Here is a 17,535-nt window from a genome sequence, read left to right as displayed (position 1 = left end):
GGCAAACACTTGGTGAACACTCTGGGTGCTGTAGTTACCCCGAACGGGAGGACTTTGAATTGGTAATGTTGTCCGTTCACCACAAACCTGAGAGCTGGGTGAATGCGAATATGAAAGTAGGCTTCATTTAAATCTAGAGTGGAAAGGAAGTCGCCTTGCTGAAGCACTGGGAGCACCTGTTGTAGTGTGACCATGTGGAAATGATCTGACTGAATATAGAGGTTTAGCTGTCTGAGGTCTAATGTAGGCCTGAGAGCGCCGTCCCTTTTTGGAATTAAAAAGTATAGGGCGTATACCACCGTTCTCCCAATGGTGTAATGGGACTGGTTCTATTGCATGTTTTTGTAACAGGGAGAGAACCTCTTGTTTTAAGAGTGTGAGGTGCTCTGGTGACATTGCACGCTCTTTTGGAAGGAGAGTTTGGGGGGGGGATACATGTAAGTTCCAGGCAATTACCATACTGTATAATTTGTAATACCCACTAGTCTGTGGTGATTGAATTCCAGACAGGTAGGAACTGTGATATTCCTCCCCCGAAAGGTGTTAAATGATCGGGGGTAGTGGAGGGAGGTCATTGTTTATTGGTAGGGAAAGTGCGGGTGAAATTACCTCTGCCTCGTCCCTGGTTATTATTTTCCCTGTAGCCTCCTCGAAAATAACCACTGGAGGATTGGTTGTTTTTATAAGGAGGAGGGAGACTACACTGTTTTTGAGCCACCTTTATAAAAGGAGCAGCGAAAGGTGTAGAAGGTAATTGTAAGGCCCCATGGATTTAGCAGTTTCAGTGACTTTTTTTATCTTTTCAAGTGAAGTGTCGACTGTTGGCCCAAAAAGATGCTCTTTATCAAAGGGCTGATTGAGTATGGAGGATTGGACCTACTGCTTGAATCCAGAGATTCAAAGCCAAGCGTGCCTGCGTAGTGTTATGCTGACATTGATGGCACAAGATGCTGTGTCTGCTGCATCCAGTGTGCATTTTATGGAAGTATGGTGATAAGCTTCCCTTCTTGAATGAGGTCGTTAGCCTTTGTCTTGCATTCATCAGGCAAATGTTGGATGAGTTTTTCTAACTCATCATAGTGAGTTCTGTCATAGCGTGCTAACAGGGCCTGAGCATTGGCGATTCGCCAATGGTTAGCAGCCTGTGAGGCCATTCATTTGCCTGAATCATCTATTAATTTAAACTCCTTATCAGGAAGAGGGGTGTTTCCTAAAAATTTGGGAATTAGCTCTTTTGCGATCTTTATATATGATAAGAGAGTCTAAGGGCAACTGTCCCCTAATATATACAGGGTCTGTAGGAGCGGGGTTGTACTTTTTATCCACTCTAGTGGTCAGGATTCTGGCTCTGACTGGGTCCTTAAAAACCTTGTCTACATGTTTTATCATGCCCTTGAGTACTGGCAAAGTATTAGTGGATTTCTGTGAATACGTAAATGTCTTCACAAGAAAATCCTCCTCAGAGTGTAGCTTCACACCGTGGTATTGAGCAGCCCTGTTAATAAGCTGAACAAAGCCTATATTATCATCAGGTGGGGAGGGTCTTTATTGTAATCTTCCCATGGATCAGTGTCATGTGGAATGTCCTGTGGTATATCCGGATCCTCGTCCCCAACCCCATCATCCTGTGGTTCAGGTGAAAAAAGGGGAGGTGGTGAATTTGATGGTGTGATTATATGTGGGTTAGGTGGAGAAGGAGGGGGAGAAGGGTTAGTACCCATGTCCTCCTTTTCCAGAGGGATAGGAAAGTCCTCTGTGAGATTTAGCTTCCGTTTTGTGGGAAAACTGGCTGTAGGGTGTCCAGTTTTGAGATCAATACTGTCTCTTTTCTGTTTTGGGTCCAACACTGTATCTTTGGATGAAAGTTCCTTGGAAGGAGTGTCTTTCTCCTTAGGAATGGGTTTTGACAAAAGGAATTCTACATCGGTCTGCCTCTGAAAAGCTGCTGAACAATTCACTGACAAACACAGTCAGCTGCTTACTGGGCTTCCCATACTAATCAACCATGCTCAATATTGCAAAGACGTATTTGGAGCAGACCCTTAGTAAAGTCATAACTGATTAGGCTCATGACTTCTAGCCTGTTACATTCAGCTGGTGCACACTGCTAGGAGTGCTGTGTACTGCCAACATGGTGCTGCTGATAATTCCCAAAATCAACTATGGCACGTATGCTAGTTGACGTATGTTGTAAAAGGGCAGCATTTCCTTCTTTTTGATGCCTTACTTTGCATTAGGTTTGCCTCTCCATAGTGCATCGAAGGTAGGGTGTTACAGTGATCTATATATAATTTCTTCAATAGCATAACAAGCTACCATAGATTTAAATGGCAGAACACAAAATGAAAATAAATACAGTAGAAATTCACTCAGGAGACCCTCTAAATGGAGTGTAACAGGTATTATCAGTAGAGATCTGAGGACAAGAGAGAGCAAAGGAGGATGGTATAATGTACAGACGAGGTGGAGGGGATGAAGTCTCAAAGCGACAAGAGCATTTCTGTGACAGACAAGGGCAAGAGACGTAGGCGAGCAGTATAGTGGGCTGTCGGTAAAATATGAAAACTGAGGAGCAGGCTGAATTGAATGGTGAAGGATGCCAAAGTACTGCAATTGTTTCCCTTACCCGCTGTTAGTACCTCTGTGCATTGTGAAACTCTACGAGCATTAACAGGCAAATGAGGTGAGTGAAACAGGGTGCAAGTAGGAGGAGGCAGGGAAGACAAAAGTGCTGGGTATGATTACCAAATAGGTTTCTTAGAGGTTGCTGCTAGCCACAAGAGGCATGTGAAGAGGTTGAACCTTTCATCCACCAGTGCTTCAAGGACAAGAAACTATTTTTTTTCTGCTACCAAAAGCCTAGCGCTGGTGTCGACACTGTACCCATGAACATGTAGGGTAGATGCCCTGGCATCATCATTACTGAAAGGCCAACCAAATATAACAGGGACAAGTAAAAATTCTTGAAAATGGTTTGGCACGGGGGGCTCTTATGATAGAATAGAGGAGGTGCTGTGCATCCTGCTTCTCACACGTGGCTATCTAAGCATGTGGTGCTACATTACTAAAGTGATTCAAGCCTTCTGAAGATGTGATCACACGCTCCTTAAGATAACCTCAGGTAGGTAGGTAGGTTTTGGTATGTGGAGAAGGCAATAAGGAGGGCAATAGCCTATGTTTTCTCTAACTAAGGCACTATGATTGGTGAAAGAAGGACTTCATTCGAAAACGTAGTACTTGTAATTAACATTAATAACAGGTCTTCAAATTCTCTGGACTTATGAAATATTGCAGCCGGTTTAGATGAAATCCAGCAAGAGACAGCTGATGTTTGACTAAACTGGACAGAAGGAACTGAATGCTTGACATATTTGGTCTAAAGAAAAAAGAAAATGCACTACAGAGCAACGCCATTGGCTCTCTTGCCTTCATCAAGAGGCCGATAGTAAACAATGAAATGGCATTATTAGGTCGAGCCTTCGCAGCGCGCATGCGCTGCAAAGGAAAACAACCTTTTCCGAGCGCTTAGGCTTTTCAGCCAAGCACGTGCACGCGTTCCATTGCCTTCAATGGCAACGCGTGCCCGTCAGGAGATTCACTCGCGGGAGCACGAGGCCCATCTGGTCGCAATCGCTTCCGCGAGTGAATCCCTCCCCCCTGCTGCAGCGCGAGCGCTTTTTTTCTTGTTTCGTTGCATCTAATCTCAGTTGCCTAGGAAACATTTTTCCGACCAGTTAATAGCCACTGTCCTGATGAATCTCTAATCAAAGCACAGCCTCCTTTCCCCATTGTCTTATCAGCCTCCTAGGTCCAGAGGTTCACAATATACATTTAGAAGTGACAGCAGTAAAAAAAGAGACACACAAAGCTTTTCAGTGCCCTGATTAAATCGTTGCCTCAGCACGAATCCTTTGTCAATAAAGGCATCGAGCAAAGTGCATTGTTTTTTGTTTGGGCTTGGAAAGTGTCCCTGTCAAGATAGTTTTTTCCTCATTTTTTGAGGCTGCGTCATCGAGGTCGGTGAAATGATGTTTCACTAGAGTGGGCACTGATGAACGAGCACAGAGTATTCTTGTATTGCAATTTGCTTTTAAGTAATTGGTAAAAAAAATACTTCTGAAAACTGCACGCTTCGTCAGCAAGGCGTGTTAATATGTCGGAGATTTATGTAACATGAACATACCCTAAGGTCACTAGGCGCTATGACATTAAGTTTAGCCAGTTAAATGCAGTAACAGTTAAAGGAAAAAAGGAAACTTTAAAGCTTCTTCTTAAAAAAGAGGTAAGAGTGGACAGATAGTCGGAGACTGATCCCTAATCGGAGAGCCAAAGTAAAACGATCCCTAATCGGAGAGCCAAAGTAAAACAAACATTGGCAAAGACAGTAGGTTTTGTTTTTGGAACCATTAGCTCTGTCAGAGGTTTTTAATGATGTTCTCCAGTATCCCCAATGCAGTGCAGCCTGGCTACAGCGTAAACAAAAAAAAAACCTCTTATGAGGTGTCATAAGCGCATGCAACACATAACTGCGTTATGAAGAAAACAGTTTTTATATTTTTATTTACCGATCTGAGTTGGATCGGTAAATTAACAAGCATTGGCATAGCCAATAGGTCTCGCCTTTGTGACCTTAAAAGTGTTTGTCCATGCAACAGTTGATGTTGTTGCACGAAGGATATTGTGCTGGAAAACTAAACACTTATAAGGTCCCAAAGGAGAGACCTATTGGCTATGCCAATACTTGTTTATTTTTCCGCTGTACAAAGTAAGTTTATGAGCCAAAGCAGACCAGCAAAATGATGAGACCAGCCCGATGTTTGGCACATAGCTGTGGCAACCCTCTTCCTTCAAGTAATGCAAAAACCACGACTGGAAGTAAATGTTTTCCTAATAATGCAGGTAAGAGCAGTGGGGCCAGGTGGTGAGGATTTAGGGAAATCAATTATTTATTTAATTTCCCTCCTCATCGTCCGTTGAAATCTCCCTCCACTCGGCTCCACCACCTCACCGATATTACCTGCACGGGCCGCGGCTGGTGATCTCGCACTCGTGAAGGAATCCGCTGGGTGCCTGAGATGCCTAATTTGGATGGACGAAAACACGGAACGGTTTCCTTCCGCTTTAGGTGGTCCTGACAATCTAATCAAGGTGTCACCATCGGTGCAATGTGTATCATTGGCTGGTGTTATCCGAGTGGCTATGGGGCTGGGTCACGAGGCGTAGTCCAAACCTGTTATTGCTTTACCACTTGAACTGTACAGGTTATACTATATTGGGAATGTTGTGTTTCATGCTAAGATGTTAGCGGGAAAGTGGAATACCTCTGAACAACCTTCTTATACGTTTCTGTTGCTTTTAAGTCAACACCTATGACTAGTACATATATGTTCATGCCATTCTGCTGCTAATGGAAAAGTTCAATATTTGCATATAACTGTCAAGCATATATCCAATGTGCAAGTAGTTTTGATTTCAATGTGTGTGTTTAACAAAAACAGTTATACAAACGGTGTGGAGTCTTCTGGAGCGTACTCATTGTGTTGCGAGGGTTGTGTTGTGCCAACACTTTACACTTTGACCCAGAGGATAAGCCGGACTGCTCTGTGCCAGGCTACCAAACGGTGAGCACTGGTTATCGGCCAAGTGTAGCGCATGCATCCTAACTTGGACAGTGGATTAGGTCTGGCTTTGATGTGTCCCAGCCAGCCAGAAACTGATGGGTCTAACACCCATGTATATACATACTTAAGTAAAAAGTCTTAGAAGCCCAGCAAGCCTAAACAGATTGGCGCCATCCCCATCTCTAGAAGGCTGGTAAAAGAGGAGGCCTTCTTAGTGGCAGGGTCACACTGGGAAATTTCACCTACTCCCAAGTGATGGGCCAGAAACTGAAGAAACTGAATCCTTTCTCAACAAAAGAATCATAAGACTAACAACCCACTAAGCTGGAAAACACCTGGACTGTGAAAATGATACCTCAGAACAAATGAGTTGATGAATGAATTGTAACATTTATAAGATGCACACTACCTACGAGATTTTTCTTAACACCAGTCATACTAAAGAGATCTTGGAAGAGGTATGTTTTGAAAGCTTTCCAAATGTTTTTGAGATTGGCCGAACACCTCGGCTTTTGTGGAAGAGAATTCTAAAAGGCAGAGCCTACTATTGAAATGCCTCACCTATAGATTTGAATTGTACACTTGGATGACAATGATTTTTTGGTCTTGGTTCCTCAACACTCTACTAAAAATAGCAAAATCTGGTTTATAAGGAGTGTGGCAAAGTTTTTAACATTCTGCTTGAACAAATATAGTTCGGATCAGGGAGCCAGAGAAGAACCCTTCTGGCTTATGACAAATGCTCTCTCTCTTACCTAGACTGAAAATAAGTGATGGTGGAGTTTGGAGCCTCATGAAGGTGACTCAGTCGAGAATCTGAATGCCCAAACAAAATCAGGAGGTCACTACAGCACCTAGAACCAACATATTATAAGGCAGGGATAACAGGGAGAATAGTAGTAAAACAAGCTGTCCTTACTGATCACTAGTCTTGAAGCATGGGGATTAGAGAAGCCACCTACTCAAAGCAAGGTAGTGCACCTACTTCTGGACACCTACACTCACTAAGTGTCCTCCAAAGTGTGCAGTGTGAAGATCACACGACATCGGCAGTAATTGTGACAACACTGCTGAGAAAGGTAGCCATTTCAGCAACAGGATAGGCCTTGCTGCACTCCCAAAACCTGCTCCTACGTAAACATGAAGAGACAGGAGGTCTCAGCTCCTGTACTATGGCATTATTTCACTGCTGGAGACAGAGGTAAAAAGAGGACAGGAAGAGAAACTACACTCTAGAAATTCATACCTGACCGGCTGTGATCATCCAGTGATTGGCCACTGCATAGGATGTGTCCATAAAGATTTCAGGAACCCGCGACCCTTCCTCAATGGCTTGCAGCTTCAGGCCCAGCAGGTGCCTATCAATGGCTTGGCCCTGAAGAGCCTACAAAATGTAGGGAGACAAACATGAAAAAGTTCATGCAAAAATTTCAGTCCACTATTATAATAGATATGATACTTTATAGCACTTGCCAATGCTGATTTGTCAGTAATCCGACCCCTCTTTTTTTTTTTTATCCTCATTTGCCTCAGACCACAGTGAGCATACTAGCCAGCCATACCGTTACTCGTCTTTAGAGAAGGGTAGGCTGGTGTAAAGGAGAACGAAAAGAAAAACACCCCCGCCTACCGGTACATCAGTAGACTAGAATAACACTGTCCTAAAGGAAAAGGCACGGTCACTACCATATAGTCCAAGTTACCCTGGTGACTGTTAATGTTGGCAATGGGGGAGAGGAGGGTGCCCAACGCAGTCGGGAGAGATCCAAAGAGGCATAATCATAGGATCCATGATTTTTAAATAAAGAATGTTATCCATTCTCACCAAACTCCGCATTTGACCATTTCAAAAAAGAATCCCATACGGCTTTCTTCCTCCTACTCTGTGTACGACTCATGTCCAACTTAGATACCGTGAACACCGAGGACAACCACTTGGCATGCTTAGGAGGTACACATTCTACCCATCTTTTACATATTTTCCTCCTGGGCAACAGTATAGCATAGAAAAGGAAAGACCTTGCCAAGTCCGTAACTTCGCTAGATATTCCGAACATTATCAAGGTCAGGTTTATTTGAATTGGAAGGCCTAGGATATCTGAGGTGGTTTTACCTACTTTTTCCCAGAATTCCGCAATAGCCGGGCACTCCATAAACATGTGTATGTCGGAGGCTCTCTCCAAACCACTTTCTTCCAGGTGACTGCGGGGTCGTCCGCCATCAGAGTGCAGAAAGATGTTTACCAAAGGTGTTCCCAAGGTTCATTTGGTAGACTGGCACCCCACAGTTCTTCAGCCAATTTGAAATCCCCGTCCGTTAACTCCTCGATGCTCCAGTACCATGTGGAAACCTCTTTTTTTCCTGTAGCTCTAACCACCAGCTGTTCCTCTAAGTTGTTACCTTTGCCAATGGGTATTTTCAAGTTGTGGGCCCCAACTCTGCAACTGGATATATTTGAATTTAGATAAACCCCCTCCCACCATACTTTGAAGTGATGGCCAAGATAAGAGGGTGCCCTCTTGAGCCCGATACACACCCCCCCCCCCCTCCCACACCTTCAGCCCAGCCGCTCTGAGTGGTAGTGCTAGTCTGTCCTTCTGGCACTCCAGTGCACCGGGAAGAGTCCCACAAGGGGGCCAGACTCAAGAAATAGTTGAGACCTGTCAGCTGTTTGATATCAGCCCATGTTGTTGCCATTCCCTGTAGGACTTTTAACTTCATCTTCTTGAAGAATTTAGGTTCTCCAGATTTAAACAAGAAGCCCTCCATAGACAAACTAACGCTTTTTAAATTGCACCAAGCCCCGCACTTTCCAAATTTTTAAAAGCATCCTAGAATGGGATAATTGAAAGGTATAGTATTGCATATCTGCCCACGAGAGTCTCCCTTCTCACTCCTACGTCTCAGCTTCTTCCAGGCAATCGCGGGCCCCTTATAAGCCCATATGAATAAATTGAGGCCTGCTGAAGTTGCACTATAAGCAATTTGTCGAAGTATAATGGGATGGCATTAAAGAGGAAGGAAATTTTAGGGAGTACTACCATCTTGACCAGATTGATCCTGCCAAAGATGGAAAGAGGGAGGTGAACCAAGGGCTTCATGAGCTTCTGACACTCCCTTGCTACATTGGTCAGAATTGTCTCTGAGATCTTATTGATGTCCTGGACTATTCTGACCCCCAGATACCGCATGTCACGCTTGGTCTGATGTTGGCTCTGCCCCAAATTCCTCGTCATGACCTTGGTCTTATCGGCGTTAATCTTGTACCCAGATATCTGCCCGAAATCCTGGCAAGCTCTGTAACTGCCGGAAAGGCCGTAGAGCGATCCAAGGAGAGAACCAAGATATCATCAGCATAAAGGGCCACCTTCCTCTCCCACCCCCTTATGCTTAAATGGCAGAATGTTCCAGTCCTCCCTTAACCGTTGAGCAAATGGCTCAATATACAGGTCAAACAGCAGGGGAGATAGAGTACAACCCTGCCTGGCACCCCTCGTGATTTTAAAAGGACCAGTTAGATTACCGTTTACCAGCAGTTTAGCTGACGGGTCTTGATGGATCAGCTGGATGGCTCTGCCGAACTTCTCGCCCAAGTTAAATTTCTCCAGGACAGCCGACAGATACAACCAGTTGACCCTATGAAAGGCCTTGGTGGCGTCTAAAGTAGGGGTGGGCAGAATTTGCGTCTAAAGTAGGGGTGGGCTGAATTTGCGTAATCGCTTAAAAAATCTCTGCGAACAAGCAGAAATTCCGCAAACAATCGGACTTGCTTGTTCGCGAGGCTTTTTTACTGTTCGCAATTGCTGTTTGCGTGCTCGGGGGAAATATCTTGTGAACGCGCATTCTGAGAGCGCGAACAAGCAAAAATTTTGCGAAGTTGCGGAACGCAGAATTTTGGGCAATTTCGCCTTCTCTGTGGAACGCGAAATTACCCAACTTCCGCAAATTCCGCGAGCGGAACGGAACTTACCGCCCAGGCCTAGTCTAAAGTCATGGCTGCGAGGGGCAGCGAGTAGGTTGTGGCCAAGTCAATGGCACCTATAAAATCATATGCAAGGTCAAGTAGATTCATGCCCTTGACAAAACCTTTTTGGTCGGAGTGTAGCCTGTCTCCTGCTACCGATCCCAGCGTAAATTTTATAATCTGCGTTTAAACAGCGAGATCAGTCTATATGACCCACGACTCACTGGATTCTTCCTCCCTTTCAAAATCAAGGTGATGTTTGCCTCTCCCAAGGAGCCTGGCAGCTCTGTTCCAACACTTAGAATCTTATTAAAAAGCTGTGTCAAGATTAAAACTATCACTTCCATCTCCGACCACTCCCTGTACTATTAACTTCTTCATATCACCACAAGACTCGGAGGCATATTTACCCTGGCTATTTACAGGTCCCAAAGATCAAAAAAGCGGTCGTTACGGCGACGAAACACTACTTCAAAGAAAATGATATGTTGGTCAGCTCGCCGACTACCTTGTGGGAGGCCTACAAAATTGTCGTTAGAGGGCAGGCCATAGTTTCTATTGCAGGGCACAAGCAGGAGAAGCAGCTGGAATTACATGATATTGAGCTAAAGTTGCATGAGGCTGAGACACACCATTCTACTAACCCCACACCAGCTACATCCCAGACGCTGAGTATTAGGCAGCAACAGTACAGAAAATATCTTAGGGAGGCGACCAAGTCAAGGCTCATGGCCACTAAACATAAAATATACGAAACTGGTGACAAGGCAGGAAAGCTTCTGGCGTGGCTCGACAAGAGGGAGCGGGGTAATATGGGGATAGCACAGATTCAGACAGGGAAGGACAGACGACGACGGACCCACAGACTATAGTATGCACACTAGCACAGCATTTTCGAAGGGTATATACATCATCTTCCACGATGACAATGGAGGATGCGTTGACTTATATTAAAGATATTAAAGATATAGCAATGCCTAGGCTCACCCCGGAGGCGGCCCTCCCGCTTGAGGCGGACCTCACGGTGGAAGAACGACAAGTGGTGATCCGGTCGTTGCAATCTGACAAAGCGGTAGGACCCAACAGTATGCCTTTTGAGCTATATAAAAAGACGGCGGAGATTACTGCCCCACACCTACTACGCATGTACTCCGACAGCCTGGAGGGAGGCAAAGTACAGCTTGATCAACGATTAGCTACCATAGTAGCGATATCGCTGATCAATGCGGAGGCCAAAATTCTTGCGAAATTATTGCAGATTAGATGAACACCGCATCTCACGACTCTGTTACACCCGAACCAGTCCGGGTTTATGCCGGGCAGAAATACAGCAATGAACCTGAGACGCCTACATGGGGTGATGGCCTGAATTCCATATCTCCAAGAGCCAGCTGTCATACTCTCCTTGGACGCACGACTGGCGTTCGATATGGTTGAGTGGCCCTTCCTATTCGCAGTGTTTCATCATTTGGGTTTTGGCCCCAAATTCTGTGCTTGGATTAGTCTCCTGTACACTAAACCAGTAGCACACGTTACGGCCAATGGGCACATTTCCGATGATTTCCCACTTGCGAGGGGGAACAAGTCAGGGCTGTCGCTTGTCACCACTGCTCTTTGCCCTGGTGCTGAAGCCGCTGGCAGCGTGGATCAGATGGGAACCAATGATACGGGGTCTCAGGTGGATAGATGGGTGGGAAGACTGCATCTCCCTATACGCGGATGTCGTCTTGTTATATTTGGCCTCCCCAGGCGCTCCATACGGATTCTCCTCAATATCTGCGAGCTTTTCGGAAGGGCATCAGGGTACACCATAAATTGGTCCAAATCTATCTTATATATCTCACACGGCCCCCCACTGCAACTCCCTGTTGACTGCCCGCTCCAGGTCACGGACAACACATTTAAATATTTAGATATATACATTACAGCCAACCCAGATAACTTCTTCTCAAGAAATCTGATGCCCCTATTGGAGCGTCTAAGGAGAGATGCAACATACTGGGAATCGTTACCGTTCACGCTGTTGGGAAAAGCAGCACTTTTTAAAATGATGGCACTTCACCATTTTCTATATGCGCTAGAAAACGCGCCGTTCCCCGTACCTCCAGGTTACTTCAAAAAGATAGCAGCCCAAGTATCCAACCTGTTATGGGGTAACAAACCGGCACGTATAGCGCAGAATAAGTTGACCCTTGGGTGGTACGATGGTGGGATAGCACTCCCAAATATACAATTGTATTACTGGGCGGCGCAATTAAAGGTTATCAACCAGTGGATACATGCCCCGCAGGTAGACCCTGCATACAGAGCGGACAGGTTTTTATTGGGACCCGGAAATATGCTCTCTGCACTTTACAGTAAGGGACGTACCCCAGCGTTAATAGGGCCCACAAAACACACTGTCACCATATGGCACGCTGCGCAGTCAAAAATGGGTTGGCAAGGGGTTCTAACCCAACTTACTCCTCTTTGGGACACTAAGTGGCTGGGACGACTCAGGAATAGCAAGGGCTTTGAGAAGTGGGACACCATAGGCATTTACATGTGGTCTAAGGGGAAAGGAATGAATTGTTAAGTCCGTCGGTGCACTCTAAGTTTTCGTATTTTAGCTCTTTTTTCTCAGTAATTATTGTGCAGCTTCTACCCAGTGTTTTGTCTAGAAACACTCTGCTTGAAAATGATAGGGAGGATAGGAAAATTCCGTCCTAGTTGGTGAGTGCACACTTCACATGACATTCAAGTCTTTACAGTTTATTCTTTTTACAAATCAGTTCAAGTCGTTTTTCATGAGAAATATTATTTATTCCATATTTCTTTTGATTCTATTCAATGATTTTGCTGATTACATTTCATCAGTTTCATTTAGCCATCATGTTTCCACATATTTTACATTATTCACAATTTACTAAACAGTTGCATTAGTGACTGTCTTTACATTGCAATCTTAAATAATTGTGTATAATGTAAAAACAAGAATCTTTGTCACTAACTACAAAAGGCTAGCTTAAGTTCCCTGTCTTTCCCATTCACAAACCCCTGAGGAAGGGTCCCTCCTAAGACCCGAAATGCATTGGGTATATGTGGATGGCAAAATGAAACTGATGAAATGTGATCAGCAAAATCATTGAATAGAATCAAAAGAAATATTGAATAAATAATATTTCTGGCACTGTCCAAAAAAAATCGCTGACTACTGGAAGAAAATATTGAGAACAATATCGCAGACTGAGGGGGTGTCGTTGGTACCGGAACCAAAGAGGTGTTTGTTAAATATATGGGAGCCGAATGACATTTATTTATTTATTTTATGCGATTTTTAGAGCGCGCAAATACCCAGATGGGTGTCTCGGCGCTATCGTAACAGAACTCTCACTGAGGAAGGAAAAAAATGAATTATGCTGATAACAACCAGGTCTTGAGTTTTTCTCTGAAATTGAGGAGTGTGGGAGCAGTTTTAATGTGGAGGGGTAACGTATTCCAGAGTTTGGCTGTCGAAGTGGAGAAACATCTGTCTCCCCAATTGGCCCTTCTTGTACGTGGAACCCTCAGCAGGTGGGCTGATGAGGAGCGTAAAGTTCTTGAATGCTCAAGCGGGCAGAAGGCTTTTTTTAGAAATAGTGGGCCTTGGTTGTGGATGGCTTAGTAGGCTATGCATAAAGCCTTGAATTTAATACGACTCCTCACAGGAAGCCAATGCAGCTGTCGGATGTAGGGAGAGATGGATGTGAATTTGGGGATAGTTAATAGAGTCCTGGCCGACGCATTTTGCACCGTCTGCAGTCTGTTGAGGACCTTTTCTTGGGCGTTTAATAAAAAGGGCATTACAATAGTCTGTTTTCGAGAAAACCAAGGTACTGATAAGAGTTTTACCTGCAGACGGAGGTAGGTATGGAATAAATTTTTTGATCCTTTTTAAAATGTAAAAGGATGAGGAAACCACAGAGTTGGCGTGTTGTTGGAAAGTCATTTTGTTGTCAAATATGACTCCTAGGTTGCGAACCTTGGTAACTGGTTGGGGGGGTGGCGATCCCATCTGAGGTGGCCACCATTGGGGGGACCAGATAGGTTGCAATCTCCCGAATGTCATCACCTCTGTCTTGTCAGAATTTAGTTTAAGACAGTTGGATGACATCCAGGAGCTTATTGCCATCATTCCCTCTTGGAAGTTAGCCGCAACCGATATACCATCATTGTATACAGATAACACCAATTGGGTGTCGTCCGCATAGGTTGTTAGGGCGATTCCATAAGATTTTATAACCCTCTCTAAGTCCGAGACATAAATGTTGAAAAGTGTCGGACTTAGCGAGGAGCCCTGTGGTACTCCGCAAGGCAGAGAAAAGGTCTGGGAGATGTAATTGCCCATCTTTACTGTCTGAGGACGGTTGGCCAAAAATGAGGCAAGAAGCTCTTTGGCTTAGTTTTTTTATTCCTAAGGCCGAGACACGGTCGATCAAGGTGACATGATCGACCGGGTCAAAAGCTGCGGAGAGATCTAAAAGTATTAATACTGCAGATCCTCCCTTATCCATTGCGGTTCTTTTCTCGTCTGCTGCTTTTAGTAGCGCTGTCTCCGTTCCGTGACCTTGTCTGAACCCAAATTGGGTGTCGTCAAGTAGATTGTTGTCATTTATATAGTTCGAAAGTTGTGTGTTCATGATTTTTTCGAAAATTTTTGCAGGGAAAGGGAGACAGGCGATAGGTCTGTAACTAGCGGGAAGAAGAGGGTCTAGAGTGGGCTTTTTTAAGAGTGGCTTAATAATAGCCTCCTTCCAAACAGATGGATAAATGCCAGTTGAGAACATTGCATTGCAGATGGTGGTGAGAGCAGGGGAAATGGCTTCAGGGATGAGATTAAGGATGGCGGGTGGACAAGGGTCAAGGGGTGACCCTGATTTAGTACAGACAAAAAGCTGTTGGATATGTTCCTGCGTAGTCTCTTCGAAGGCCAAAAAGTTTGGTGCGTTATTGGTAGGGGATGCCATAGGGGTAGGGGAAGAGGGAGAATGGGAAAAGGTCGAGAGGATGGCACTAACTTTATCTTCGAAGAATTTGGCTAAAGAGTCCGATAGGGACTGTGATCCTTCTAAACGCGGAGCAGGGGGGTTGGACAAATGAGTGACCACCTGAAATAGTTTTCCTACAGAGTTTTTGGCCTGGTTAATTTGGGAGGTGTAATAGAGAGTTTTTTCCGATGCAATGAGTTTTTTGTAGTTGGAGAGAGCGTTTTTGTAGGCAGTTTTATCGGTAGGACTGAAATGACGGCGCCACTTCCTTTCCAGGTTCCTACAGTATTGTCTCTGCAATCGTAGTGGTTCTGTAAACCAAGGGGCCGAGGGGAGTTTTCTACTGCGGTAGGATGTTTTGATGGGAGCTAGCTTATTACAAGCTGTGTTTAGATTGCTCAGATAGTTGGTGGATGCTAAGGCAGGATCCTGCTCATTTGGGATAGTACTGTCACGCATCATCTCCGCAAGATGGTCAAGATTAATATTTTTCCAGTCTCTGAAGGTGATAGGGGAAGAAGATGTAGAAGGGGATGTGATGGGATTAATTTTAATGGAGAAGCATACGGCTGCATGATCCGTCCAAACAAGGGGAATTACCTTGGAGACAGATATATTTGGATTGCTGGTAAATAGTCCATCTAAGGTGTGTCCCGCTTGATGAGTGGGTTCTTTGACAATTTGCAGGAAACCGGCTGCAGCTAAATCGTTGATTAGCAGCGATGTATCAGGGTCATCAGTAGCTTCGAGATGAAAATTAAAATCTCCCAGTAAGGTGAAGTATGGGGATCCCACTGAGGCCTCAATTAGGTTACCCACATTCGCAAGGAATTTCGATCTATACCCGGGGGGCGATAGATTAACATACCTTTGAATGATACTCTACCAGAGAGGCCTATGGTGAAGAGAAAAGCCTCACACTCAGAATAATTTGATTCTACAATTGTGACTTTGAAGTGATCTTTATAAATCATGGCTATACCTCCACCCTTTCTTTTCGATCTGTCTAGTCTACATACGCAGTAGTTTGTTGGGGTGGCTGCTCTAAAATCTGGGCCGGAGGAATCATCTCCCCATGTCTCCGTAATGAATAGTAAATCCAGATTATGTGAATCAATTAATTCGGATATTTCCGTTTTGTGTTTGGGAAGAGAGCGCACATTTATCAATGCTGCTAATACTTGTTGGGGGGGGGGGGGGGGGGGGGAGTCATAGACAAGGTGGGGATATCTTCTGTGCAAGTAGGACATTTGTGCGGACCTATGCAAGAATTGATGTATTCAAAGTGTGGTAATGCATGGGGCGCATCTGATACGGGCCTGATGCTTAGTAGTTGGGCGGAGGTGTAGGTATGTACCAGCGTACTAGGCAGCGGGCATGGGGCCGATGGTACATGGGGTATGGCCCTAGGCCCGGCCTCGGCGCGGACGAGCGCAGACGAGCTTGCCTTATGCGCGCCAATCGTCGCGCCCGCTGTGCTCGTCCGCTGCGCTTCCGGTACATGCACATGTTTTGAAGGGAGGGGATAGGTGAAGGCGTGGCCTCTAGTGGGCGTGTCCCAATCAGGGCAAGTGGAGATTATTAGGCGGGAAATGCGGCGATTTCGCCCTTGCCAGCGCTCGTTTTCAGCGTGGAAGGGTGCCTGCACACAGAGGATATGTCCCAGCAGGGGTGAGTGAGTTAAAATCCAAGTGACAAAATTACAATTTTCAAAGTTAACAACAGTGAATAAATTCTGTCTCCTACTACTCCCGGCTGCGCCTCAGGAGGGTCCAAGTTATCTAACTCGCTTGTGGTTCAGCGGGTTTTTTATAGCTTGGGCTAAGGGGGCGTGGCCTCTAGTGGGCGTGTCCCAATCAGGGCGAGGGGAGATTATTAGGCGGGAAATGCGACGATTTCGCCCTTGCCAGCGCTCGTTTTCAGCGTGGAAGGGTGCCTGCACACAGAGGATATGTCCCAGGAGGGGTGAGTGAGTTAAAATCCAAGTGACAAAATTACAATTTTCAAAGTTAAAAACAGTGAATAAATTCTGTCTCCTACTACTCCCGGCTGCGCCTCAGGAGGGTCCAAGTTATCTAACTCGCTTGTGGTTCAGCGCGTTTTTTTATAGCTTGGGCTAAGGGGGCGTGGCCTCTAGTGGGCGTGTCCCAATCAGGGCGAGGGGAGATTATTAGGCGGGAAATGCGGCGATTTCGCCCTTGCCAGCGCTCGTTTTCAGCGTGGAAGGGAGCCTACACACAGAGGATATGTCCCAGGAGGGGTGAGTGAGTTAAAATCCAAGTGACAAAATTACAATTTTCAAAGTTAAAAACAGTGAATAAATTCTGTCTCCTACTACTCCGGGCTGCGCCTCAGGAGGGTCCAAGTTATCCGGCGCAGAACTGGGCCACGCTGGGGATAATGGTTGCTAAACTCAATATTGCGCACAAAGTGGGGGGTGGGGGGAATAGTTTGGCGGAGGTGCCGACTCTGGCCGCCTGGTGCAAGGACATGGACACGGCTTCGGTGGCTGAGAGGACCGTGTTTATTAGTCGTGGATGCCCACGGAAATGGAGTAAGGTGTGGGGAGTGTGGAAAAAATTCAGGGGAGACATTTGTGAACCGCCGCCGGAGCGAAATGAGGACAGTTCGGAGGAGGAACATTAAAGATAGTAACATGACCTATATAAGGGGATTGATTGTAGACTATGACGATCTAGATGAGAATGTGTACATTTTTTTTGTATTAATGATATGGGAATGTGTAATGATGTTTTACATTAGGATTCTATTTCATCTGAAGATTTTCGGCTACACTGATAATGAAAATAATAAAAAAAAATTTAAAAAAAAACTATCACTTCCACCAAAGATCTATAGAGCTCTATTCCGTCAGGCCAGCAGCCCCCCCCCCCCCCCCCAACGCCTTACAGGCTATACCTCTTCTTGTGATATGTCCTACTCA

At 45.2% G+C, this 17,535-nt stretch overlaps 1 protein-coding gene across 2 annotated transcripts in view; it reads right to left on the bottom strand.

The window, feature by feature from the left end:
- LOC147717803 (carnitine O-acetyltransferase-like) overlaps positions 1-17,535 on the bottom strand; it is a 114,589-nt gene that overhangs the window by 18,739 nt on the left and 78,315 nt on the right. For both annotated transcript variants that reach the window (XM_086924592.1, XM_086924593.1), the window contains exon 13: positions 6,868-7,005. In XM_086924592.1, the coding sequence (XP_086780718.1) occupies positions 6,868-7,005 (138 nt within the window). The remainder of the gene's footprint in view (positions 1-6,867; positions 7,006-17,535) is intronic.

The sequence above is a fragment of the Lissotriton vulgaris genome, chromosome 5, assembly GCF_964263255.1.
Source record: "Lissotriton vulgaris chromosome 5, aLisVul1.2, whole genome shotgun sequence".
Lineage (NCBI taxonomy): Eukaryota > Metazoa > Chordata > Amphibia > Caudata > Salamandridae > Lissotriton > Lissotriton vulgaris.
This window is presented reverse-complemented; position numbering and strand designations above follow the sequence as displayed.